The following is a 22,627-nucleotide window of genomic DNA, read 5'->3' on the forward strand; positions in this document are numbered from 1 at the left end:
TGTGAGAATGAGGTTTTAGTTTGATTGCTAAATACCTCATTCATTGACTTTCCTCAAGAATAAATGAAAGATGTAAGAATAAAAGACTGGAATCACCTACAGTACATACAATTCTACCACATAGACATGATGCAGCTGGTTTGTTCTTTTGGACAGTAAGTGCTGTCTATTTTATTGTAATGTCTTTTCATTAATATAACTTATTTCTCGCCTTCACTTTTTGTTAAAAGTCACTAAGGAGCACAATTTTAAGAGTTTTTTTTATCACCACTCTAGATTAATAATAAAATACAAAAACATGAATCGTATTGTTTTATCAGTAGCAGAATAGTAAATAGAGCGCGTTTTTTCACTTTGAATATTCAGTACAGACAAACCAGTGAATAAAGAATATCTTACCTAATTCTTGAAACCACAATAATTCAGCACACTTCCCTTTTAATAAATTCGAAATGAGCTAATTTTCTAGAATCTAGTTTTGCATCTGTCTGCTCTCGTAAAACTAAAGGTTTTGTTCAAATTTGCGAAACAGGATTTTGTTTCATTTCGGCTTAACATAGAGTATATACAGTACTGTACCATGTTACAGTATCTAATCGACATACAGTGTAGTTAACACATATACTATAAAAATGCACTATATACTCTATGTAAATTGTGGTATAGTCCGATCAAAAATTACACACTGTTAACAATCACCCACGACCGTCATTGTTGGCTCATTTTAGAAATTGTAGCACCTTGCTTATTTAACACTTATTTACAGTATATTTGCTCTGCTTTAAACATGTTAATGTTTTGAAGGTCCCATAGGCTGACGAAATGGTCGCAAAAAACAAAAGTTAGAAAGAGCTGATGAAACAAAGCGCGTTTATCTAATACAATCACTGATACACAGTAAACTCTACCTCTACAGTACCTTTCTGTAGTAAAAACACCAACTATAATCGTGGTTGTCTCTTTTGATTGCTCAGTTCCACTGATGCAGAGGGACCAAAAGGTGGAACCAGACATTAACGAATTCCACTCGCAGCTGTTAATATTTACATAGATTTATAACCTCCTTCTATACAGATGCACTACCTATTTAAAAAAAAAAACATTACCTCGACCACATCTGGTGTACTTGTGAAAAAATGTCTCTTGGGATTCATCAGTAAAAAACGTATTCCCGTTTAAACAAATCTCATGCAAGGAGATGGTACTCTCATAGGTACGAGAGTTTATGGAGTAAATACCAATACACCAAGGCAATTACATTTCATAGGGGTAATCACAGATCCCATTACAATACAATGTATACTATCATATTTTGGTAATTACTGTGATAAATCAAGGTAATGTAGAGCAATACTAAGTGTATTTTTACGGAGTAAACGGCAGTTCACAGGGCTGTATGTAATACCAGTGGACCCCTCTGTTTTATTTCCAGATTATGGAAACAGCTCCAGAAACTGAAGACGAGCCGACATCACTGAGAACCAATTCAGAAAAACCAAATGAAGTTTAAAAATACTGTACATGCTGCAGGAAGGCTCAGAGATGCCCCAGTGAATCTGACACCTCAGCCTATTTCTGACACCGACGCACAAGTGCTCAGCAAGTGCTCGGTGCAATTTTAAACATAATTTTCGGAACTACTGTAACTTTTCCACTCGGGAAGAACTGAAATTCCAAAGTAAACTACATAAGAATCACCCTGCAGGCGGACGGACACAAACAGCCCAGTTAGAACTCACAATTCGTCTCCAGTGGGTGAGCTGCTCGTAACAAATTAACCTTTTTCAAGTGAACCCATCAATGTCAGTTTAAATATGTTGAAAAAAGCGGCTCTTCTTATGAATATTAATGCATCTCCTCCCAGTGACGTAACGGTCTAGTCCCGGGGTGCGCTAGTCTGTGCTCCTGTCCTTTCAGATTGACTAGTAGTGAACAGCACTGAGCGATCTTACTGTGTAGCTGCTGGGTATCTTTAGAACAAGCGCGTCTGTTTTTTTTTTCCTCTCGCATTGCTTTCGTCTTTGATTTGAAGAAAGACTGCGCGCGGCGCCTGAGAGGTCAGCGTGCCCTGTGTCTCATCATGAAGAATCTAAGAACATCCTTGGTGTTTATTTTGGTAACGCTGGGGCTCTGTAGCGTCCTTGCAGGGAAAGGTGGGTAGAGAAGCGCTTTATTACAGATTGGCTTGAAACCAGCGATCAGACAGCGCGCAGTAGCTGGGGCTTGTGAAGAGCAGAGGGAGTCTTTATTGTTACGGATGCACCGTTGTGAGCATGAGAGCGGAACGTACAACTGTAAAATTCAGTGAACATCTTTGCTAGAAGGATTTGCAGATGCATAATAGGTGATTGTACTGTTGGACTCATCTGAGTGGAATGTTTCTGTTACCAGTTGGTCCGCAGTGATAAATGCACATTAAGCAAGCTGTGAAAGTTTTAAGTTGTTACCTTGTTATTTCGGATCTTTATTTGTTGCACAAGTTGTAACAATCACCGATTGTTATTATTTTCTTTGGTTAAATGTTTCGGTTGAATTTTTTAAATATTTTGCTCGTGTGTAATAAAACAGGATATGATCTTAGGAGTCGGTACTACCTCTTTGCAGGTGTTGGGAATAAATATTTTAGCTTCCTCCGGGAAGCTCTCGGGAAGGTTAGGCTTTGTTGTCAAAACGGGTGATGTTTATTTATTACTGGTAATGTATCTTTCATCTTGAACATGCACACTGAACGTCTCTTCATCTGACGTAAAATATCTAAATAACTGAAAAGACACCTCACCTGTCTGCAAAATGTAAAAGTAAATTACCCTGGCAAAAAAAAAACAGTTATTGGGCATCGCCTAGTTCGGTATGCGAGCTATATCTTTTGGCATGTGTCTGGTATCGAACATCTGAAAATTTATTTTAGGAACATCCCGATTGTGCATTCAGTCTTGAAGGAAATCGTAGGAACAGACGAACTCAGCCGAACTCCAAAGTGCAACATACGCATTTTTGAAATAGGATTAAAATCGTGAACTGCGTAATGGAACGTACGTTTTAATCTCTGTACATCTTGTCGACATTAACTTTCGCGAAGTATGAAGTAGATCTTTTTTATATTTTGTAGATCAGTCTCTCTATCTTAGATCACAAAACGCAGGGCAGACGGCTTTGTGGCTTTTGCTTTAAAGTAAACAAATTACCAAGGAGGCAAAGGAGGGTGAACAACTAAGGTTCTAATTAAGTCCCTTGGGATGCTATACGGCTTATACAGTAAATTGAAACAACTTTATTTTTATAGCATACTATATCCTGGTTAAATGTTATACTGTTAATTCAATACCCATCTGCGTAAAGAAATGAGAAAAACTTGGGGAAATGAGAAAAAAATAAATCAATAAACCTTTCCTCTTCATGACCAGATTTCGTTGCATGTTGCGGATTAAAACGGGAACACGCTGTTGGTACCTTACAGTTCCGTAAATTAACATTGCGAGCACAAATTCGCTGATGGAAGATACAGTACCAGCTTGTTTCAGGTGTTGCAAATCTGCAGTGAGAGTTCATATGCAAGCACGTGATCGAGTTATTTACAGGGGCATGATTATACCGCCGCGTGCCTTGCGGAATGTGATTTTAAATTTAAATTATTTTGCATTTCACGGTTTGTGGACGTATGACTTTCTTTAATTGTAACCCTTGGGATATTTTTGAAAATACAAAGGTAAGCGGCACTATCAGTAAATAACCTAAAAGACATCCGTGTTGCCTTCATTTTCTCCTCCATTTCTAACCTCTCTGCATTACCTGACAAACCCGATACAGAGCCTTTCTTCTGTACCACAGATTTACTTCTGAGTTCTCTGACTGGGTGATAAGTGGAGAGCTGCCTTGAGCATGACATTTTGTGCCTCTGAAGATTTATATCCCTGAATTTTGATAGTTTATTTTTAACAACCTGTTAGTGTTTGAAAAGTACTGGTACTTAAAAAAATAACTTGTAGATGTCTCTTATCCCGATCCATTGAATCACACAGTTCTCTATGTTTAGCTAAACTGTGATAAAAAGTACAGACCTTAGGCCTCACAAATAAACATTTATATTGTTGAAAACAAGTTGCTGAGATGATTAATTTAAGGACGTTTTAGTCTAATTTTAGTCTCCGAACAGCAACTGAGCTCACTAATGAACAGATACTGTAGGCTGGGATGTTGCACCTGTGGCCCTAAAGAAACCTTTTCGTACTTTACATTTAATGGACAAGTCTTGTGCCTACTCTCTGATGTTTGGGGATTGATTTTATTCACTTTTGCTCTTCATTGTTTAAATACTTTTCAGGCAAGGTGCAATTTTTCTCAAACTTGCAACAGCTACAGTAGGTGAGAAAAACTGGATAGTGCTACTGTACTTGTTCAGTGAATGCTCATCCTGATAAGCTGACATGTTCAGAAAGATTCACATATTCTGGGTGGAAAAAGGTACACCTATGGAAAAAAAAACAACTGATGCATTGTGCCGTTTAGACAAGAGCTGCATTATATGAGTTGTAAATAAAACAAAAGATCCGCAGTGCTGGTTTCAAGTTAAAGTGACTGAAAATGTCGTTAAGATCCCTTTATTTAATGATGCTGTGCACAGAACAGATGGGATTAAAGAAATCCAAGAAATTGAAACATTTTGTTAGCTGTACGTTGACTTCCTTTTCAAAGACTCTCCAGTGATTAGTTTCTGTAAGAGTGGACATGCAACGTTAATTTCACTGCACGCATCATTAGTAGCAATGTGAGGTTGGAATAAGCTGCACAAAAACTGACAAAGAGCTGCTATGTGTAATTTTGCCTGCGAGGTTTGCTCATGGTTTTCACAAGTCTGAATGGCCTTTGCATGGAAGACCACATTCAACAACATATTGATTTTTGTTGAGCAGGAGATGCAAAAGTAAAAACACTACAGAGCTTTTCATAGTGTTTGAAACCGATTGTCAGTTGTATTGTAAAAGCTTTAACTGAGAATGGAGGATAAAAGTGCTTGTAAAATTCCAAAAATCTTTAAAGCATGTGACAGCAGTGAAGTCAAGATCCTTTACCGCCATAACATTTCTTTCACCTTATTAAAACCAAAATAAAACGCAGAGGTGAATTTAAGTCAGGTCTAAACAGTGTTTCCTCATGAAAAAGCTATTCTCAATTAACTAAAAAAAAACAAATGACAAACTGCTACTCCTTGTCCTTTTAAAAAAAATGGTATGTTTGGGAAACATCTAATGTAATGCTGCCTTGATTGTGATAACGTATCTTTTCTTTTACATTGTGTAAGATGTGTACGCAGACAGTAACAAACTGCACAGCACTGCCCTGTTCGATTTTAATTTACAACTGCATCTCACAATTCACAAGGAATCGCCACACCCTAGAATGAACCTTTTGGAGTGAGGTGTGAACCCAGAGGCAGCAGCAGCAGAGGTGGAGGTGGGGTGGTGGGGTCAGTAGGTCCCTTTTCAGGCCATAAAAGCCCATGGGGAATGGGGGGGGCAAGGGCCCCCATTTTTCTTGAGCATCCGACACTGGAGTCATGTGGTCAGCATCACGCTCCGGCCGGAAGGATTAACCCCTGGTACACATTTGGAAAGTGAAAAGGCAGGCTGAGTGGACCTGGGAGCCATCTGGAAGGAATTAGAACAAGCTATATCACTTGCCCCTACCTGGGCTTGAACCCGGGACCTTCCGGTCAGGAGATAGACGCCGTTGCCGTCTGAGCTACCACAGCTCCAGAGATAAAGGTGGAGGAGGAGCACAAGCCACAAATGCAGAATGCGAGATTTGCTTACGGCATACACAGCTTCCAGGAAATGAACTGTTGGGGTGGTTGTTGACATACCTACTGAACTTAGGTTAGGAACTCAATTAGCCGAACCTTTCAACAGTGAAAAGTGTTGGGACGAGTTTCAGTGATTTTAAGTCATGTTTTGTTTTAAATCTTGAAACCAATTATTAAGCTTTTATCAACTATTAATCCCAAACAAATCCCTGCAATGCAGAACAATTTTTTAAAAGAAAACATAAGTTATGCCGTCTTTTGGAAAATGTCATATTAATGGTGTAAAAGCAGACCTGTAATAAGGTTGATTCAAATAATTAAACTATGACATAACCACTGCTTCAGAAGCAGTACAAAGGTAGCAAAGTAGCTGGCATAATGTCCTTCAGCCTCCATGCTGTTTGGCAACCATTGGCAGTTTATTCATTGACATCTGTTTAGCCTGTAGTAAAAGATAGAAAAGGGTTTGCTGTGCTCTGTGAATCTCTGGCTACATTTTATTATGATTTCATGATCAGTTGTAGTCTTCGCAGATGATTTTACATTTGTTTGTAATGCTTTAGAGTTATGATTTTCTTCTAAATGAGAATAATTTACGTGACCAAGAAGGTTAGAGTTTGCATTTTTTTTCCAAGGCAAAATCATGTTGTGAATTAACACAAATCCTAACCAAAATAAAACCAAGGCTCTGTTTAAAGTACAGTAGAGCTCATGGTTGGGAGACTGCAATGAGGTCATTAAAAGGGTCTCCAAAGCAATTGGAATTCCATTTTTACCTATGGGTCTGTATCCTGAAGCAATAAACAATCATAATTATTATATTCTTAGAGGCCATCTTTCAAAATATAAAGGAATATGCATTTTTGTCTTGGAGACAAAAGAAACAGAAACATTTGTTTCCTTTGACAGAGCAAAAGAAAATCTGTTCTGTGATTATTGGTGAACAGCTTAAATAAAAAGAAAAATTCTTTGCTTTTCACTTTTGTGGACAAAAAGCATTTGAACTTTGTATATTCCAGTGGCAATATATTAGTGCGAAACCATCACAAATACCTTTGAAAAAAGCTTCTCCATTGACTAATAAAGTAGTTAGATGGTGGATTAATGCTTTCCAAGTCTGAAATCCTCTTCTCATGTCTTTACATCCACTGCAAAAGTTCAGTTTTTAAAAGGATATCAAATATTGGTCAAGGGTACTCTTGGGCCTTTATAAAAAGATCTTGTTGTGGAGTGCCTTCAAGTTCTTTTATGTAAAACATTTTCAAGACAGCAAAAAGAGTTCATAGCTAGTGACCTGTGTGTTGATCATTCAGTTTTTCCACTAGAATGGAATAAGGTAGAGTTTTTAGCTGACAAGCCATTAGATTTTGAAATAAATGCATTGGGGTTGAAACTGTGTTTTAGCTCAGCATAAAGGGTGATTGTTAAAAGCAGCACAAGGGTTGATATGCCTTTAGTGCCTTCCTGCTTTCAGCTTTTCAGTGAGATTATTTTTAACATTTCAGGATACATTCCTTCCATTAAGGTGAATTTTGAAGGTCTTAATTTGGTAAACTACTAGCTCTGCATATTAGTTATCATATTCAGTGTTGCCACACTTAAGAGTTTCAAAACACATACAGTAGGATACAGTAGCTGCTGCTTATTACAGTACATCTAGTTAGTTTCCAGCCAAAATGGAGTGTTTTTAAACATTTTCAGTAAGAACAAACCACTTTTCAAGCATATGTGTTTTATAAAGATCAAACATTTCAGAAGCCACATTACTGAAATATGTTCTGTATGCTTTAAGTTTTGATTCATTGTACAGTGCAGTTTTATAAAATAAGCATTAAACAAATTAGAAACGCTGAAGAAAACCACCCTTTACTCCAACTCAAATTCAAAAGAAAGAAAAACAAATGAGGCATACTGTATCAGTGCTGCATTTTACAGCTAGTACTACTTCAAGAAACAAAGAAACAAAGATATTGATTCACACTATGGTGGTTATGGAAAATGCTGAGTAGTCCAGTTTTGTCTCACTTTTCACTGTAAATCCCTCTCAAATTTAAATCCCAGTTTTAAAGTCATGATGTGGAAAACACATATATACACCAAAAGGGTTCTGTAGTGTGCGTCCATGGAATGTTCCCAGTAAACTGTGATTGTGCTGTAAACTTGGGTTTGGAAGGCGGCACTCCTGCAGATTTAATATGCCTTTTTAAATAAAGTAGTAAATGAAGAGCTGAAACAAAATCTGTTTTATTGATCCAATTAAGCCAATAATGAGTTAAAATAGATAGTTAAAAGAGTTGTTCCAGAATGAAAACCTTCATGCCTGGAGGACAATTGGGAACTCCCGCTATCAGCAAAAGAGACTGAACAAAGTCGTCAGTAAGCAGTATGACATACTGTATGCTAACATCTGAGATGTGGGCTGGTTCCTATGACGATGTTGTTGATAACCAGAAAGTGTCTTTGTAATCTACTGTAATTTGACTTCTGAAGAGCAGAACAGGAGCATGTTTGTATTTATTGTGCTGCAGGTTGAAAGGAAAGCTTGGGCTACAAAATATAAAAACTGGAATCAATGTTTTTGAAAAATGTATGATAGATAGGGTTTGTCCCTGTCTTGAATTTCAAATTGAGATATGCAGATTTTTTCAGATTCACTCTCTTGCCAATTCAATTGAGAACTGCTGTTTCTGTGAATCAGCAGACCAGTCAGTCTTTTCAGGACACTTTCTAACCTGCTGCTGTATGATCAAACTTCTGTGCAATTTTGATAAGACCATGGGTAGAAAACCTTGAGAAGATTCCAATGAGTTACCAGATGCATTATGTATTATCACTTGTTCTGTATATTGGGTACAGCAACCAACTGACCAGTAGTTTTTGGATACTTGTAAATAAATCACCCTCTGCATGATTGAAGTCTCCAAGTAACAGATTTATGGGTTTTTTATATTGAGAAATGCATCTTTGACATGTTTTATTACTCTTCTTTGTCTAAGGATTCCACAAGGCTACAGAAGATTTATGGTTTTGTATTATATAAAAGACTGAAAGTACAGTAGCTTGTTTGATTTAGCAATGCATTTGTATACCTACATAGCTCAGTCATAAAACAACACTTAAAATATGATCATGCGGTATAATGTTTGACTCGTTCTCATCAGCAGATGGCAGGCACTCTGTGAAAAAATAAAGCCTAGTAAATTTAAACAGACAACAGTAAAACAAATCTGTATTGGAAAAAGCAAATGTGATTTGTATGAGAAGCTAAAAGAAAGGGATTACATTAATTTATTTCAGGTTATTCACTGGTGATCAGCAGTGTCCAGGAGGAAAGTTCTGTAGCAGGATGTAAAAATGACAAATTGTAGAGTATGAATTATGAACTTTAGTGTTTGAAACAATAGGATATGGCCAGGTTTCAGGACACAGCATTTAATGTTGCTTGATAATGAGCCATCTGCTGTTGAAGAGCTAGTAATAAAATTAAAATCTTCCATGATTTCTTTTCATTTTTCAAGGATCAATTTCTATAAAACATCATATAAACCCAATAAAATATTGTACACATTTGAGGCAATATGAATTTGACAGTTAATTGTATTTTTTCTCAGAAACAAAAGAACATTACTGACTAAGCACAATAAATCCTAATGGGACCCATTTGAAATACTGGATAAGCCAAATTGAAGCATTTGCAGTGTGCCATAGTTATCAGTGTTTTTGTTTTGGATCCTTCTCTTGACACATGTCTGCATTTTAAAATGTCTATATATGTAACCTTCCCCTTACCTATAACACTCACGATGAGTTTAACTTGGAGGAAAAAACTTGCAAGTTTTTCTGCCTGTTATTCAAGACTCTCTGTTATTCCAGACTACTCATATGTACTGAGAATGTCAAAAGTGTCTACCGTATTGCATACAGTAAAATATGCAACATAAAAAATGTGCTGTGTAATAAACTGCTAAAAACCCAAATCACATTATTTTTCATTAAACGTAACAAAAAGCAAAGCAGTGTAAAACATCACATACAGTATAAGCCCAATCATCCCTTACTTTACCTATAAGCAAAGTTTGGGCAATTTGCCCACACTGTGATAAATGAATTAGGCAGTTTGCTCACAATTTGCTGGAGGGTAAATCCATTTTTTTAACAAAGCTACAGTATATTGCAAAGCCCATTACTCTGTGCAGACACAATTAATTCACACAATTGGAATGTTTAGTGTTTCAAAGAGTTGTTACGTAGTCTAATGTGTAAGTGTTTATGGACACAGACATTCTGAATAATTTCAGTTTGATTAAAAATAAGTACTACAGAAATTGTTGAAAGAAGATTCTGTGAACAGCACCATTACGTTTTCAAAGGGCAAGACATCTGCAGATTTATTGCTGAATAACTACATTTTGTGAACATTTTATGACAATATCTTAATTTAAATTATGTGTGCATATTACCTATCAGAGGGTATGCTTTTTAAAAGAAAAGGGTTATGTATTAATAGTAGAATATATATAAATAATTATATTAGTCATAACTAAAATTGGGTCATTTCAAACCAATAGTCCCTTTACTTTTTGAAGGGAGTTATACTTTTGGGAGTCATACAAAATACTGTGAGAAATTCTGATCACATGCAAAGATAAAGATTCAATTCTACAGACACGTTGAAGCTAAATAACTTTAAAAATAATCCCAAAGAGACTTTATTGATTTTATTTCAAGATGTAAATAATCTGAAATAAAAAAAGTATGAGACAGCGGCTAGCCTGTCAGCAAGTGGTAGAACAAATTATTTCTGCTTCTTCACTTGGTGTGTCTGGAGGCAGTGAAGGAGCTATTGCAATTGAAAAACAAAGTTGGTTCAACTGGCTTACTGATAGCTATGCAAAAAAAAAGATAAAATACTTGATTTCCAGGTCTTTTGTCACACGCTGAGTTTTCTGATGCAAAATGTTGTCCTACATCATGTATCTTTCAGGCAAGGCAATAAGGTTTCAAGTTAGAAATTTGAAAGTGTATCTCAAAAATCTTTGCGAAACAGAAAGTGGGGATCAAACCTTTCAATATGTAGATCATTTTTATTGAACGTTCTCATAGAAAACGAACTTCCTTAGTGGCCCTGAAACATTGTGTACTGATGAATGACAAAAATGTGAATTAAGTTATAATTTAGCAATAAAATAATGAAAGCCCATTTCTGTTTTGAAGAAAAAAAGCAACATTTTCTTTAACGTGTTAAGCCATCAGCTACAGTATGTCCAGGAGCCAACATACAGTGTAATAGGTGTCTCTGGACCATAGACAGTATTATGTTTTTAGAGGCCAGGAATGTGATGGGTTTCAAGATGGGAAAGAAAAAATTCAGGAAAGAAAAAAAAGGCCTTCTGGTGTAGGAAAAAAAGCATAAGAGAAAAGCTAACAAAAAGTGATGTGTAGCATTTCCATGCATTGACAAGGAAGCTGTAATGATGTTGGGCAGATTAGGAAGGAAACCTGAGACATGCCTTCCCCCTGTAGTGTTCGTGCTCATGTGGAGATCCCTCAGGGCTTGTCACAGCACCAGCTCCATGTGCTGAGTGCTGCAAGCTCCTGTGGGAGACCACAGACTGGTGCAGGGAAGGCAGTAGGCATAATGGATTCAGTGCATATAAGACCATTTTCATTTATCAGTTTAAAAGCCAGAAGCTTTGTTTTGTCTCTTCTCTGTGCTGTCTAATCATTTTGCAAATATGCTCATTAACATTTAGTCTTGACAGACAATAAGTTGTGACAGTGGAATGTAGGAGACAATTCACATTACCAAATTGGCCATAAAATTAATATGGAATACTAATTTTGGTAGATAAGATAATTGTGTGCAGTTGTGAAATATTACTTGGAATATAAATGCAAACAGTTGATGGTTTAGCAATTAATAGCATATGGCAGTAACAACTATTGTGGATGGAATTAGGAAAAAAGGTAAACAAGTGGGAAGAAGCAATGTCATCCTGTACTGTACATGTCCTCATGTAAATACAGTTTTTTTTTCATAATTCTTTGATGAATACAGAAACTTCCCATACTTTGTTGCATTGTGTAGATCACTTCTAATTGGACTTTGTACAGTGTATATGGGTAAGCAAAGTGAATGTCTGTCCTTTGGCTTGGGATATTAACTTTCATGATATGTTTCACAGGCAAGAATTATCACCTATCCTGTGCTACACTTGATTAGGTTTAAATGTATTTGTTAAAATGTGTCTCGTTTCATCAAATCATTTCCATATTTCCAACATCGTTGCTTGAATGGAATTATCATTTCTCCTGCTAGGCAGTCGAGCAAAACTCATTTTACTGTGCATGGCTGATGAAAAGACCGCTCATGCTTGCACAATCCAGACATGGTGCCCTGTTACTGGATGTATTTATTTTTCTTAAAAAATGAAAATCCATAAGCTATTCTGAAAGTTAATCTTAAAGGCTGAATAAAGGAGCTTCAGATTGTTTCCTGTGGCGCCTATACCAGTTAACCTAAGCCTGTGTATTTTAATTGTGCAAAGCTTGTGAATTTTAAGGCTATGGAGATGCTGGCTCTTTTTGAATTTATAATACAATCTGTCCTTAGTCATGAGACGTGCACATAAAATTTCATTATTACATTTTACCAGTGATATAGGCATTAAAGACATATAGATGTTTTCCTCTGTACTACTCTATCAAGTGTGGATGGACAAAAAATGTTGCAATGCAGTCCCCCCTGATTGATGTGCTTCAGTCCTGCCTTTGAGAAACACACAAATCAAGGTCCATTAGTTTCTGGAGCAGCAAATTCATTAAGAACCCTCTCTTCTTGCTTTTTCTCTCTTCCTCTTCCTCCTTTATCTACTTGTTCTACTGTTTTTTTTGCAACTTTCTTTTTTATTTATTTTCTCCTCGTTTCATTTCACCTGCTTTTCTTTTTTCTCCTTCCTCCAGTCCTCCTACTTGTCCTTGTTTCTCTCCAATTATAAATCAATATGGTTTCTTGCATTGTTCAAAGATAACAATAGCCTCTTTAATATTGTGAATGGACTGAAGGGTGCATTATATTTATATACTGTATACATTTATAAAGTACAGGTAGGTTTGGCTTCATACAGTATAATAAAATATTGATTATATATAGTAAAAAATAAAAATATTGGCTTGCTGAGTAGAAATAGTATTGTTCCTTGAGATGACAATTCTGCACACAAGTTATAATTTGAACAAAAACACTTGATACTCAGTATTGGTGCTGTATTTGATTATAATGTAAAATGTAAGTATAAAGTATACAGTATATAAATATTTTATTTGTACAGCAAGAAACAATCATGTCCCACTTGAATGATGAAGATCTGTATGTTATTATCAGCAAGATTGAAGAAGGGAAACAGTCCTTCGAGTGAAAGGCTACATCTTCAAAGTCACAAGGTTACCAGAGCATTTCAGGACCATATCATCAATCTGATGCATTTTTTAGTCTGCAAGTAGCTACAGCACACGAAATTTCAGGAAGGAGTAACTTCATATCAATGTAGCTTGCTGTGTGCATGATAATTGAATGTTCAGAGGCTGTTCAAGGATAACATGCTGACAGCTAAGAGATGATGAAGATGATTGTCACCTTCTGTGGACCAAAGAACATCAGAGGTTGCGATGGATAGAACAGTGGATTTTTTATTTGCAAATGAATTCTGTTTTTACCTTTACAAAGCTGACACAATTTGTGGAAGCACATTGGTGAACATTGTGCTGTTGCTCTAGCTAACTTGTGGGGTAGCTGAAGAGTGATTATGTAGAGGAGAAATCTCCTTTAATACAAGTGTACAATTGTAGCAGATTTAGGGTAACCTTACTGCTCAATGATGCCGAGACGCATCCAATTTGGAGGTTTCAGTTTTCCAGCAGGACAATGTACTATAAGACCACACATTCCCAGAATTACAATGTGGTGACTTTAGGGCACCCTACTATAAGTATTATTCACATAGTCCAATAGAACATATTTGGTACCAATATACCAATAGAACTGTGACTGGCCAACCTTTTCCAACTGGCTGCAGCTACACAAGTAGTGGGAAAACATCTCATCTGTGGGTTAATACTAACTTTACAATGTTTTAATGTTGGCAGTTGAAGTTCTTGTCTTTAGCTTGGCAAATGTCAGTGGTGCTTTTCAGATTAGAGAGATTCTCCTCAACCCTGACTGTGAACCATAGTTTTCTGGAGTGGTCTTGTTTGGTCATACCCCAGCACTGGTTAGGCTTTGGCCTTCCGTTTGGTTGTAGTCAACTTTGGCCAATAAAAGCACCCCAGTTGTTGTTGCAGTGCAGTAAGTGCTGCTCTGATCTGTCTGAATCAGTGCCATCAAACCCAGTTACTCCTTTATCTTACATTGCAAGTTTGTGCTTGTGAATATCTTATGCTTTTCCTTGTTAACAAGAAAAAATGAGGCACTATTCCCATCAGTGGACATTAACCTGTCATGTTACCTGCTGACACATTCAAATCTCTTCATCCAAGGAATTTATTTTTCTTTTAACTTGCACAAATTGTTTCTCAGCTGTTATTTCAGTAGATCTACTCACATTACGTTTCATGATACAATAGCTTTTGTATAACTGTCCCTTCTATTGCTTTGATGTGTGGAACCTTCTAAGACCATTCCTGTTTTTTTAGTTCTTTCATCTGTAAATCCCATATTGAATGGCTCTTACTGACTGATGAAAACTAAGTTGCATCTTGACTCATATATTTTGACTGGGGCTGTTCTTTTTTCATGAGCATTTGATACTTTCATTGTCTCAACTCCTATCCACATTCATTCTTCTAAGATACTTATGGTGCTATTTCTTCAAGCGATTTTGTTAAAGCCTTTCTTTCCTGAGAGATGTCATGTTTACCATTTCATAGTGGAACACTGTTTTGGCTCTGTGCGGTTTGGTGCTGTGTTTTACTGCCAAATTATTTTTTTTCTAGAGGTGGGGAATACATGATAGCATACATAAAAAAACTGTCATGAAGTCTATTTTAAATTGATATCTTAATGGTTCCCCAGTTTCTGGAGCAGTATTTTCTTATTTTACAAATAAACACACCAATGCATCTGTGGAATGCTGTCTAATTTTGTTTTATAATTTTTCATTTGCTGCTTGTTTTTCTTTTTTTCTGTTCCTCAAAAAAAAATGGATTTAGAAAGCTTAGTAACATTCTGTTTGGGTCGATTGGATGTTCTTTGCTACAGAGTACTGTGACACTATACAGTACTTCAGACCCAAGTTAGAAATCAATATTAGAATATAACTGCTAGAACTGATCAATGTAGAGAACAGTGGTGAATGTAATCCAAGCACTTAATAATGAGAGTCTGAAAAGAAATAAAAATATTTCTTATAGGGCTTTTTTAATGAAATCACTTCCAGACCTGAATATTTAAGCCTTAATTCTTTTCATTCTTAATATGCTGGTTTATACACTGTTATGTTTGATTTGTTTTGTTTATTGTTGAATGTTTTATTAATGTTGGTTGTCTTTAAGCATGTTGTAATCCCAACAATTCTAATGGTCACCTGCAGTTATTAAACTTGGCAGTGAAGTAGAATCCTCAGCGGCAGTTTCAACACAATTTGTACCTTCAAACTAAAGATGCACTGTAAATTGCACATTATGTATTTTCTTTCTCTGGAAGTGTGTATGTGTTACCTGAGAAAGGAACATTTTAAGTAAAAACAAGAGCTTTGCAAGGCATTATGAAATTTAAGAATTTTTTATTGAAAGCAAAACTGTTATAGGAAAGATTCATGGAATACTTTTTTTTTCTAAGTGCCTTGGATAATTTCATGCCAAATCTATCTTTTCTCAAAAGGTTACCCTGAACAAAGACATTTAATAAAATGCTAGCAGGTATTGAGGCATTCGAACAAGATATGAGCAGAGGAGTTGGTGACTGAATAACAATAGTTTTCTTGCCAATTTCATTATTTTTAAATTTAAGGTCTTTTCCAAGTGTCTGAATATGTCACTGTTGAAGGTCTTTAGGAGTATAATTAATTTATTTTTTCAAATGCCAGCTGTAGGTTTGTATTCTTGTGCACACATTATTATTCTTAGGTGTATGTGTTTTTATTAGTAAAATGTCATTAAATACCTCTTCACGTTGGAAGCAGAACAGCTGCCTCTTTTTGGAATGTACTTCAAAAACAAGAATTCTTAGTATGAAAGCTGGGCTACTGAAATGACCAGTTATAGCTGTGCTTTTCTTTCTGTTCTTTTGTGACCTACGTGAGTGGTACTTTTATACAGTACTTGTAGTCTATTTCAGTCTGTTACAGTATTTTTTCATCATAAAAATTAATAATGCCGCTGTGGAAACTCCAGAAAATCCTAAAATGGTAGGATCACACTACACGGGTCAATGGCTTGCCATACTCACCATACAGAAAAACCTGTTCTGAATAAAAAAAAAGTTCTGAATAAAGGTACTTCTCTTCCCAAGAAACTTTAATATGATATTAATAATGAAAATGGGGATTGAAATGAGCTAGCAATACCACTGCATAAAAAATGATTCTCGAACACTGGTGAGCCTGTTAGCCTCCCCATTAATATCTTTCAATTTGTCTGTTAGCTATTGCTTTCATATGGCTGATTTCCCTGATGAGCTGGACTGAGATAAAATTAAAGGTAGGTTGAAATTAAGTGCAACTAAATTGCTTGGGACTGTTAAATAGCTGTCTTTTGAATTGTCACATTTCTGTTTCAATCATACAATTTAGTACATGCGCCACTCTTTAATTCTCCAATTAAGACAACTTCCATTTTCCATTGCAATTTCCATTTGAAAATTTTTTTTTCCCCAAATATCAAAACCAGGATCTGTACTCCAGGGAAGATATTGATGTTTTTCATGTTCAGATTGAAGAGCATATGAAGTATCTGCAGTTGCTTTAGATAAAAGCTTTTTTCAACATCTGAAAGGTTTCAATAAAAAAAAGCACTGATAATGTTAGAGTTTTTATAAGTAAACTGTTCTGGCTTTTTGTGGAAAAAAATAATTTTTAACAAATTGTATTTTATTGAAGCACATAATTCCCTATACTTGAATTTTCTAGACGTGTTATTTCTGCTTGACATTTTAATGGACATTTCCCTCATGTGCTCCTATTTTATCCTTATGTTGACATTATGTCACAATGTTTTAACAGTGGTATACTAATATTGATTGTAGAAAGAAGAGACATTTAAGGAAGATGGTGCCCCCAGAACATATCTTAAGGAGGTTTATAACTGTCAGACTAAAATGTCAAAAGGTAAAATTATACAGTAAGTATTTTTTCTGCTCAGAATTAAAGTAGTATTTTGTGTTTTACTGCAGGATTTTTGAGAGAACTTAAATATAGTGATGAGGTAAGGGAGGCAGGGTTAGAAGAACCATTAACATTTAAGAACCAAGAACATTTAAGTTCTAATGACATTGTACTGTAGCTGTTATTGGTGATAATTGTTATTTTACGGTGAGTACTGTTTGATTTATTCACCTTTGTTGAATGATTTCTCCTCTGTGGATAGGCATTTTTCTAGAGGTTTGGTGAGATTTGCATTCAGAAATTGAGAGTGCAGCACATCTAGTCTTTACATGTACTGTATGTGCTATATTGTGTCTTGCTTATTTCCCCATTACAACGAACGAATGAGTTCTTTCAGGGCCCTATGCAGACGACACAATCCGGGGTGGAGTGAGGAAAACACGGGTAAAAAGGCATGCAGGAGTCGGGAATGAAAACGGGGGGCGTGTCCAAAGTGCGCAGGTGTCCAGGGGTGTGAGTCCGGGGCAAACAATCCAGAAGTAGTCCAAACGGGGAATCCAAAACGGGCAAAGTCCAAAGCTGGGCGGTCCATCCGAGACTAGACATGATAAAAACAAGAACCGGATCGGAACCGGCGGGGAACAGGAACAGAAAATAAAACCACAACGGAGCCAGGCGATTCCAGGTCCCGGGTTCACATGATACGGGAATCAATGCAGAGCCCCGAACTGAGTGGGCTTGTGGCTTTTAAGGTGGGCTGGGAGCGGGAGGCTGAAACAGGGGGCAGGTGCACAAAATCAAGTCCGAAGTGAAAGACCCAGAGCGCCCTTAAGGGGGAGGGACTACAATCATGACATTATCCATGTGTTTCATGTGGTAGAAAGAATGAAGGGAATGAACTTTTACTGTACACAGTTCTCAATGCTTGAACACAACAGTCATTTATACACACATAGCTGTTCCTATGACATTTGCAACTGCTTAACTTCTAAGTTAAATTTGTTTGGACACTGTTCAGGTAGTATGATCAATTTTATTAACCTGAACAGTGGGGACTGTTGCCTTTTATATTGATCCCTTGGGCCACCGTTCCTCTATGAGAAATTGACATTTTGGTTTTAATCTATAAAACACAGATTACGGTGTCACAAATTTAGAGTAGGTTCAGTACAAAGAAAATGGGAGAGTTCAAAGTTACAGTTCAAGATAATTCTAGGTGTCTACTTTGCATTTAAAAAAAATACTGCTTACAATGTTGCGAGCACAATTTAATTTTGGCTTTGCTGCTAGAGGTTATGGGCAGAATACTGTAACTGTAACCTCTTCTTTACATTGTATTGCTTAAAAAGTTCCTTTTTCCTCATACTGCATGCAGTACAATACAATAGCATCTTAATGGTGCCGCAACCTTTAACGTGAAATTTTGGGTTCATTATTTTTCAGTGTTGCATGCAATGTAGTAGAATTCAGCAGAAATGTGTGTTTTGGTCATTCTAATGTCATACTTTATCATAATTCAGAATTTAATTTTATAAGTAGAAATCTTCCTTCTTGATTGGGATTGAGAGTAACACTTTATTTTAGTCATTGCATGTCATCTATCATTAAAAATGATGAGAAATTGATGCTACAGTTTTCTGTTAATCATTGAATGCCAAAAACTGACTTGCAATAAAACCTTTCCCAGATACGTAAGGATAAACTCAGTTAAAAATACTTAAACGTGTTAACAGCGTGTTTCAGTTTTGCTAGGAAGATATACTATATGATAAAGATAAATGATATGCAATGACTAGAACACCTCCATCTGTTTTTACACAGTTTACACATATTTGAATATATTGATATGTCATAAATTGAACTAACAAGGCCGTTGTCATTTTCAATAACAAACAACAGCTGTATGGCTGTAAGTGGCATTCGTTTTAATCCAGCCTTGACACATCGGTATGAAAGTGTGAGACAGCACTTTTATGGGTACATGCATTTTGTAATTTAGTTGTAAGCTTACAAATACATCCTAAGTGTTTTTCTTCTCTCTTCTGGAAGCATTAAGCAGATTGAAATGTTTGAAATGGCTTTAAAAAGCAGGTTGGGGAATGATTTATTTTCAATATAAAAGCAGGTGGTTTATTTTCAGTGAACTGAAGAACAAGAGCAAGAGAGGCTGAACACATGAGAAGCAAACTTTCTCTTCCACCTGACCTCCCAATTTAGAAGATATAAATTCTATATTTTTACTACACTACCCGAAGAACCAGAGTTTTCAGAGTGCTGCTACAATTGGTCTGTTTATTCATCCTAAATAGCTAGTTCAGAGTCATTGTAACTTAGTACATCATTAATGGAATTCTTGCTAATGAAAGTGATTCTCCTCCTTTGACCGTCAAAGAAAAAGAACTTCCAAAACAGCCTTAAATGAAAGAAGAATGATGCCATTTAAAACTAGCTTAATACTAATTAACCAGTAGTTTCCAATGTACAGTTTGAGCACTTTAAATTATCCTGCTTAAACCAAATATAATGAATATATTTTGCCCAGATTATAATTCAGATGAAGGCTGAAAAACCTGAAAGGATTCAGAATCATGCTTAATCAAGAATCAAATGCATGCAATTTTAGCAACCCGGTTTTCTTGAACATTAGGACTTTTTCCTCATATAAGAAGCTTGATATTTATTAATGTACTTGTTTAAACCTTTATTTTTCATTTTAAAACATATCTCACTGATACCTGATTTTTCTAGGTCAAACCTTTCAGCTTTTTTGAAAATAAAAATGTATACATATTAAATCATATTCCATGAATTCCTCTCACAAATAGCTACACTAATATACTTACTGTATATTAGTTCCGAATATAGACTTTAAAACGTCTATATTCAAGTATGGAAATTTATATGCAGTCAGTTCATAGAGTTTATAGAGTTGTTACTGTGCTACAAAGTGAAATATTATGAAGTTGCTCTTACTCTTCCCTCTACTGTTTCTGAAATGATGTATTTGCATCATAATTACTTGCATCTCATTGTGTTGCAATGTTCAGGTGATTATGGGTGATCTCTAATGAACAGATGTTCTGTGACTTGATTAAATGTGCAGTGGTGATTTTTTTTCCTTTTAATCCCAACACAAAAAAATGCAGTGCTTGGATTCCTCTGAACCTACTGTTCTAGATGCAATGCTCATGAACAATTTATCATGATTAACTTATTGCAGGCAGGTAATGTCAGAAACGGCCTCTTCTATTTATGGTGAGTGCTGGAGTAGCCCTCCATATAAAACAGTTCTTGCTTTTAAGGGTGCATATACAGTATTTATTTCAGGACAGAAAAAAAACTAAAGACATACTTTACCAAGCATTCTATTGGAGGAGCCCCTGGGGCAAGTAACACACTTAAATACATCGTGATACAAATGATAACACTAAAAGGAGCAGTGATAACATCAAATGATTTTCTTGTTGGAATGTTTCCAAATATACAGTATTGTAATCTTGTATGGTTTGCATTTGTTTTAATCATTAACAATTAATACATTCTTGGATTGTTCTAAAAGGTGAAATATTGTGTTAATTTTAAACCAGTCTGTTTCAGTGGTGGCTAAATGCTCGCATCAATTTTCAAAATGTTTATTTTGCTTTAATTGTGAGGAATACAATGCCATGTGTGTAGCTGTGGTATTTTTTTCTTTTTCGCAATGTGGTGAATATTGCTGATTATATATTGTGTCTCTGTAGTCAAGTTATGCACTGAAACATCTCCTACTATATTTTAAACAAGTCATATTGTTTTTTTTATCGCCCGAGCAAACGATCTGCTCTTTCTTCTGCGAATTTTGTTCTAACAAAAAGTTGAACAGCGTTAGAGAATCCTGAAATGCATATTCTTATGATATTGGTGTGTGTGTGGCTTCCATTCATTACTGTGGAAAACTAGTGTAGAAAAGAAACTGGGACTACACAGGAAAGCTGACAAGCAAAAAAAATTCTGTTCTTGGTTCAGAGTTCTTACCAGGGTTTCTAGAATAGCCTGAGATGTGAGTACAAAAGAGGTATGAAACTAAGGCACTAATGCAGGCATGGTACAGTATCTGGATGAAAGTTTTATGAGCCATTCGCCTAATGACTCACCCAACCACTATCAAAGTCTGAATATTGCATACTGGACTACTCAAAAATACATTTTTTCAGCAAGCCGCCAGGAGATGAGAAATAGTTCTTTAGCAAAGATAATGATAACTCAGCTCTCTGGAATGAACTTGTGACTTGATTTTTTACAGTACCATTTTAGACTGGATGTGTGATGTTTGTCGTTGTCCTTAGGAACAGTGATCTGTTTGTGTTGTCAGCGACGCTGCTCATTACTGTTACCATGCTGATGAAAGTGGCAAAGTCGACAGAAAACGAGGGATTGCTCCCAGGAGAGGGTTTGTGATCAGGTGCACGCTAATTAGCAGATGTGTTATAAATTGTCCTCAGTTCACTCTGTGGCAGCCCGTCAGTTCTCCATGGGATAGCCTGTTTTTTTTAGTGTTTTGGGCAGGTGACATTTGAAATGGGTTGCATAATATTTTGATCTCATTCTATGTGACAAAAAATCTCCACAGCTTCAGTGAGACCTCCACAGTAAAATTAACTAATAGTGATCGTCTTTGATAGCTTACAGGTAAAAGCAATTATCACGCACTCATTATTCAGTTCCATTCATATACAATAAATATCAAAAGCTGCCATAAGCATAGGAGCACTCAGAATCCAGCAAAACAATACTGGTGCCAAATGGAATGGTGTTTCAGAAAAGCCTTTTGAGTTATTGTGCCCATGAGTAATTTTGCTTGCACTGTGAGTGTGACAATGAAATAAAAATGAAAATTATGTCATTAGGATTGGCGTAAACACAGGGATGCTAATGTAGGCTCGGATTCACAAACTTTCTACCCATCCAACACGTGTAAGTTCCATACAGTACATGTCATTAGACCCCTGCATTTCTCTTAATCCTCCCTTTAATTTGATAAATAAGACCATGTTATCTGAGTTGAACTTGTGACCTTTGGCTCCAAATGTTTTAGTGGGAGATGTGCTTGTGCTTGAACATTTTTCTTCAGAACTGTTTTTTTCAGATTGAACTACCTCTAGGTAAGGCCCTCTAGGGCTTCTCTTCAGCAACAGCTGTCATCATTCTGGTTTTTAGGGAAGGTCAAAGTTTGGATCCAGATCACATTCGTAATCACATCATTAACATAAGCTTTCCTCTCAAAACCAGGAATCCTTTAAAAACTACTAATGTGGTGCCACTGGAGGCTTTATTGTTTCTGTTTATCTGATCAAAAGTGGTGGCAGAAGCAGTAGGGAGATATTCTTCTATCTTGTGAAAGATTCAGCTGTGTCCCTGGCCTGTAAAGACCATTTCTTCAGAGGTTTTGAAAGACTGCTTTGTTAAACCACTCTGCCTACTTTCCACCAGTTTGTTAAGTGCCCGACCAGAGAAAACAAAACACTGGACT

The 22,627-nt window shown here is 36.2% G+C and overlaps 1 protein-coding gene across 1 annotated transcript in view; it reads left to right on the forward strand.

Annotated features, from left to right (window-relative positions):
- The first annotated feature begins 1,894 nt into the window (after positions 1–1,894).
- LOC148836914 (calsyntenin-2-like) overlaps positions 1,895–22,627 on the forward strand; it is a 242,991-nt gene continuing 222,258 nt past the window's right edge. Inside the window, exon 1 of the mRNA XM_088913431.1 lies at positions 1,895–2,153. Coding sequence (XP_088769557.1) covers positions 2,081–2,153 — 73 coding nt within the window. The 5' untranslated portion in view covers positions 1,895–2,080. The remainder of the gene's footprint in view (positions 2,154–22,627) is intronic.

This window comes from Atractosteus spatula, chromosome 4, assembly GCF_055471065.1.
Source record: "Atractosteus spatula isolate fAtrSpa1 chromosome 4, fAtrSpa1.hap1, whole genome shotgun sequence".
Taxonomy (NCBI): Eukaryota; Metazoa; Chordata; class Actinopteri; order Semionotiformes; family Lepisosteidae; genus Atractosteus; species Atractosteus spatula.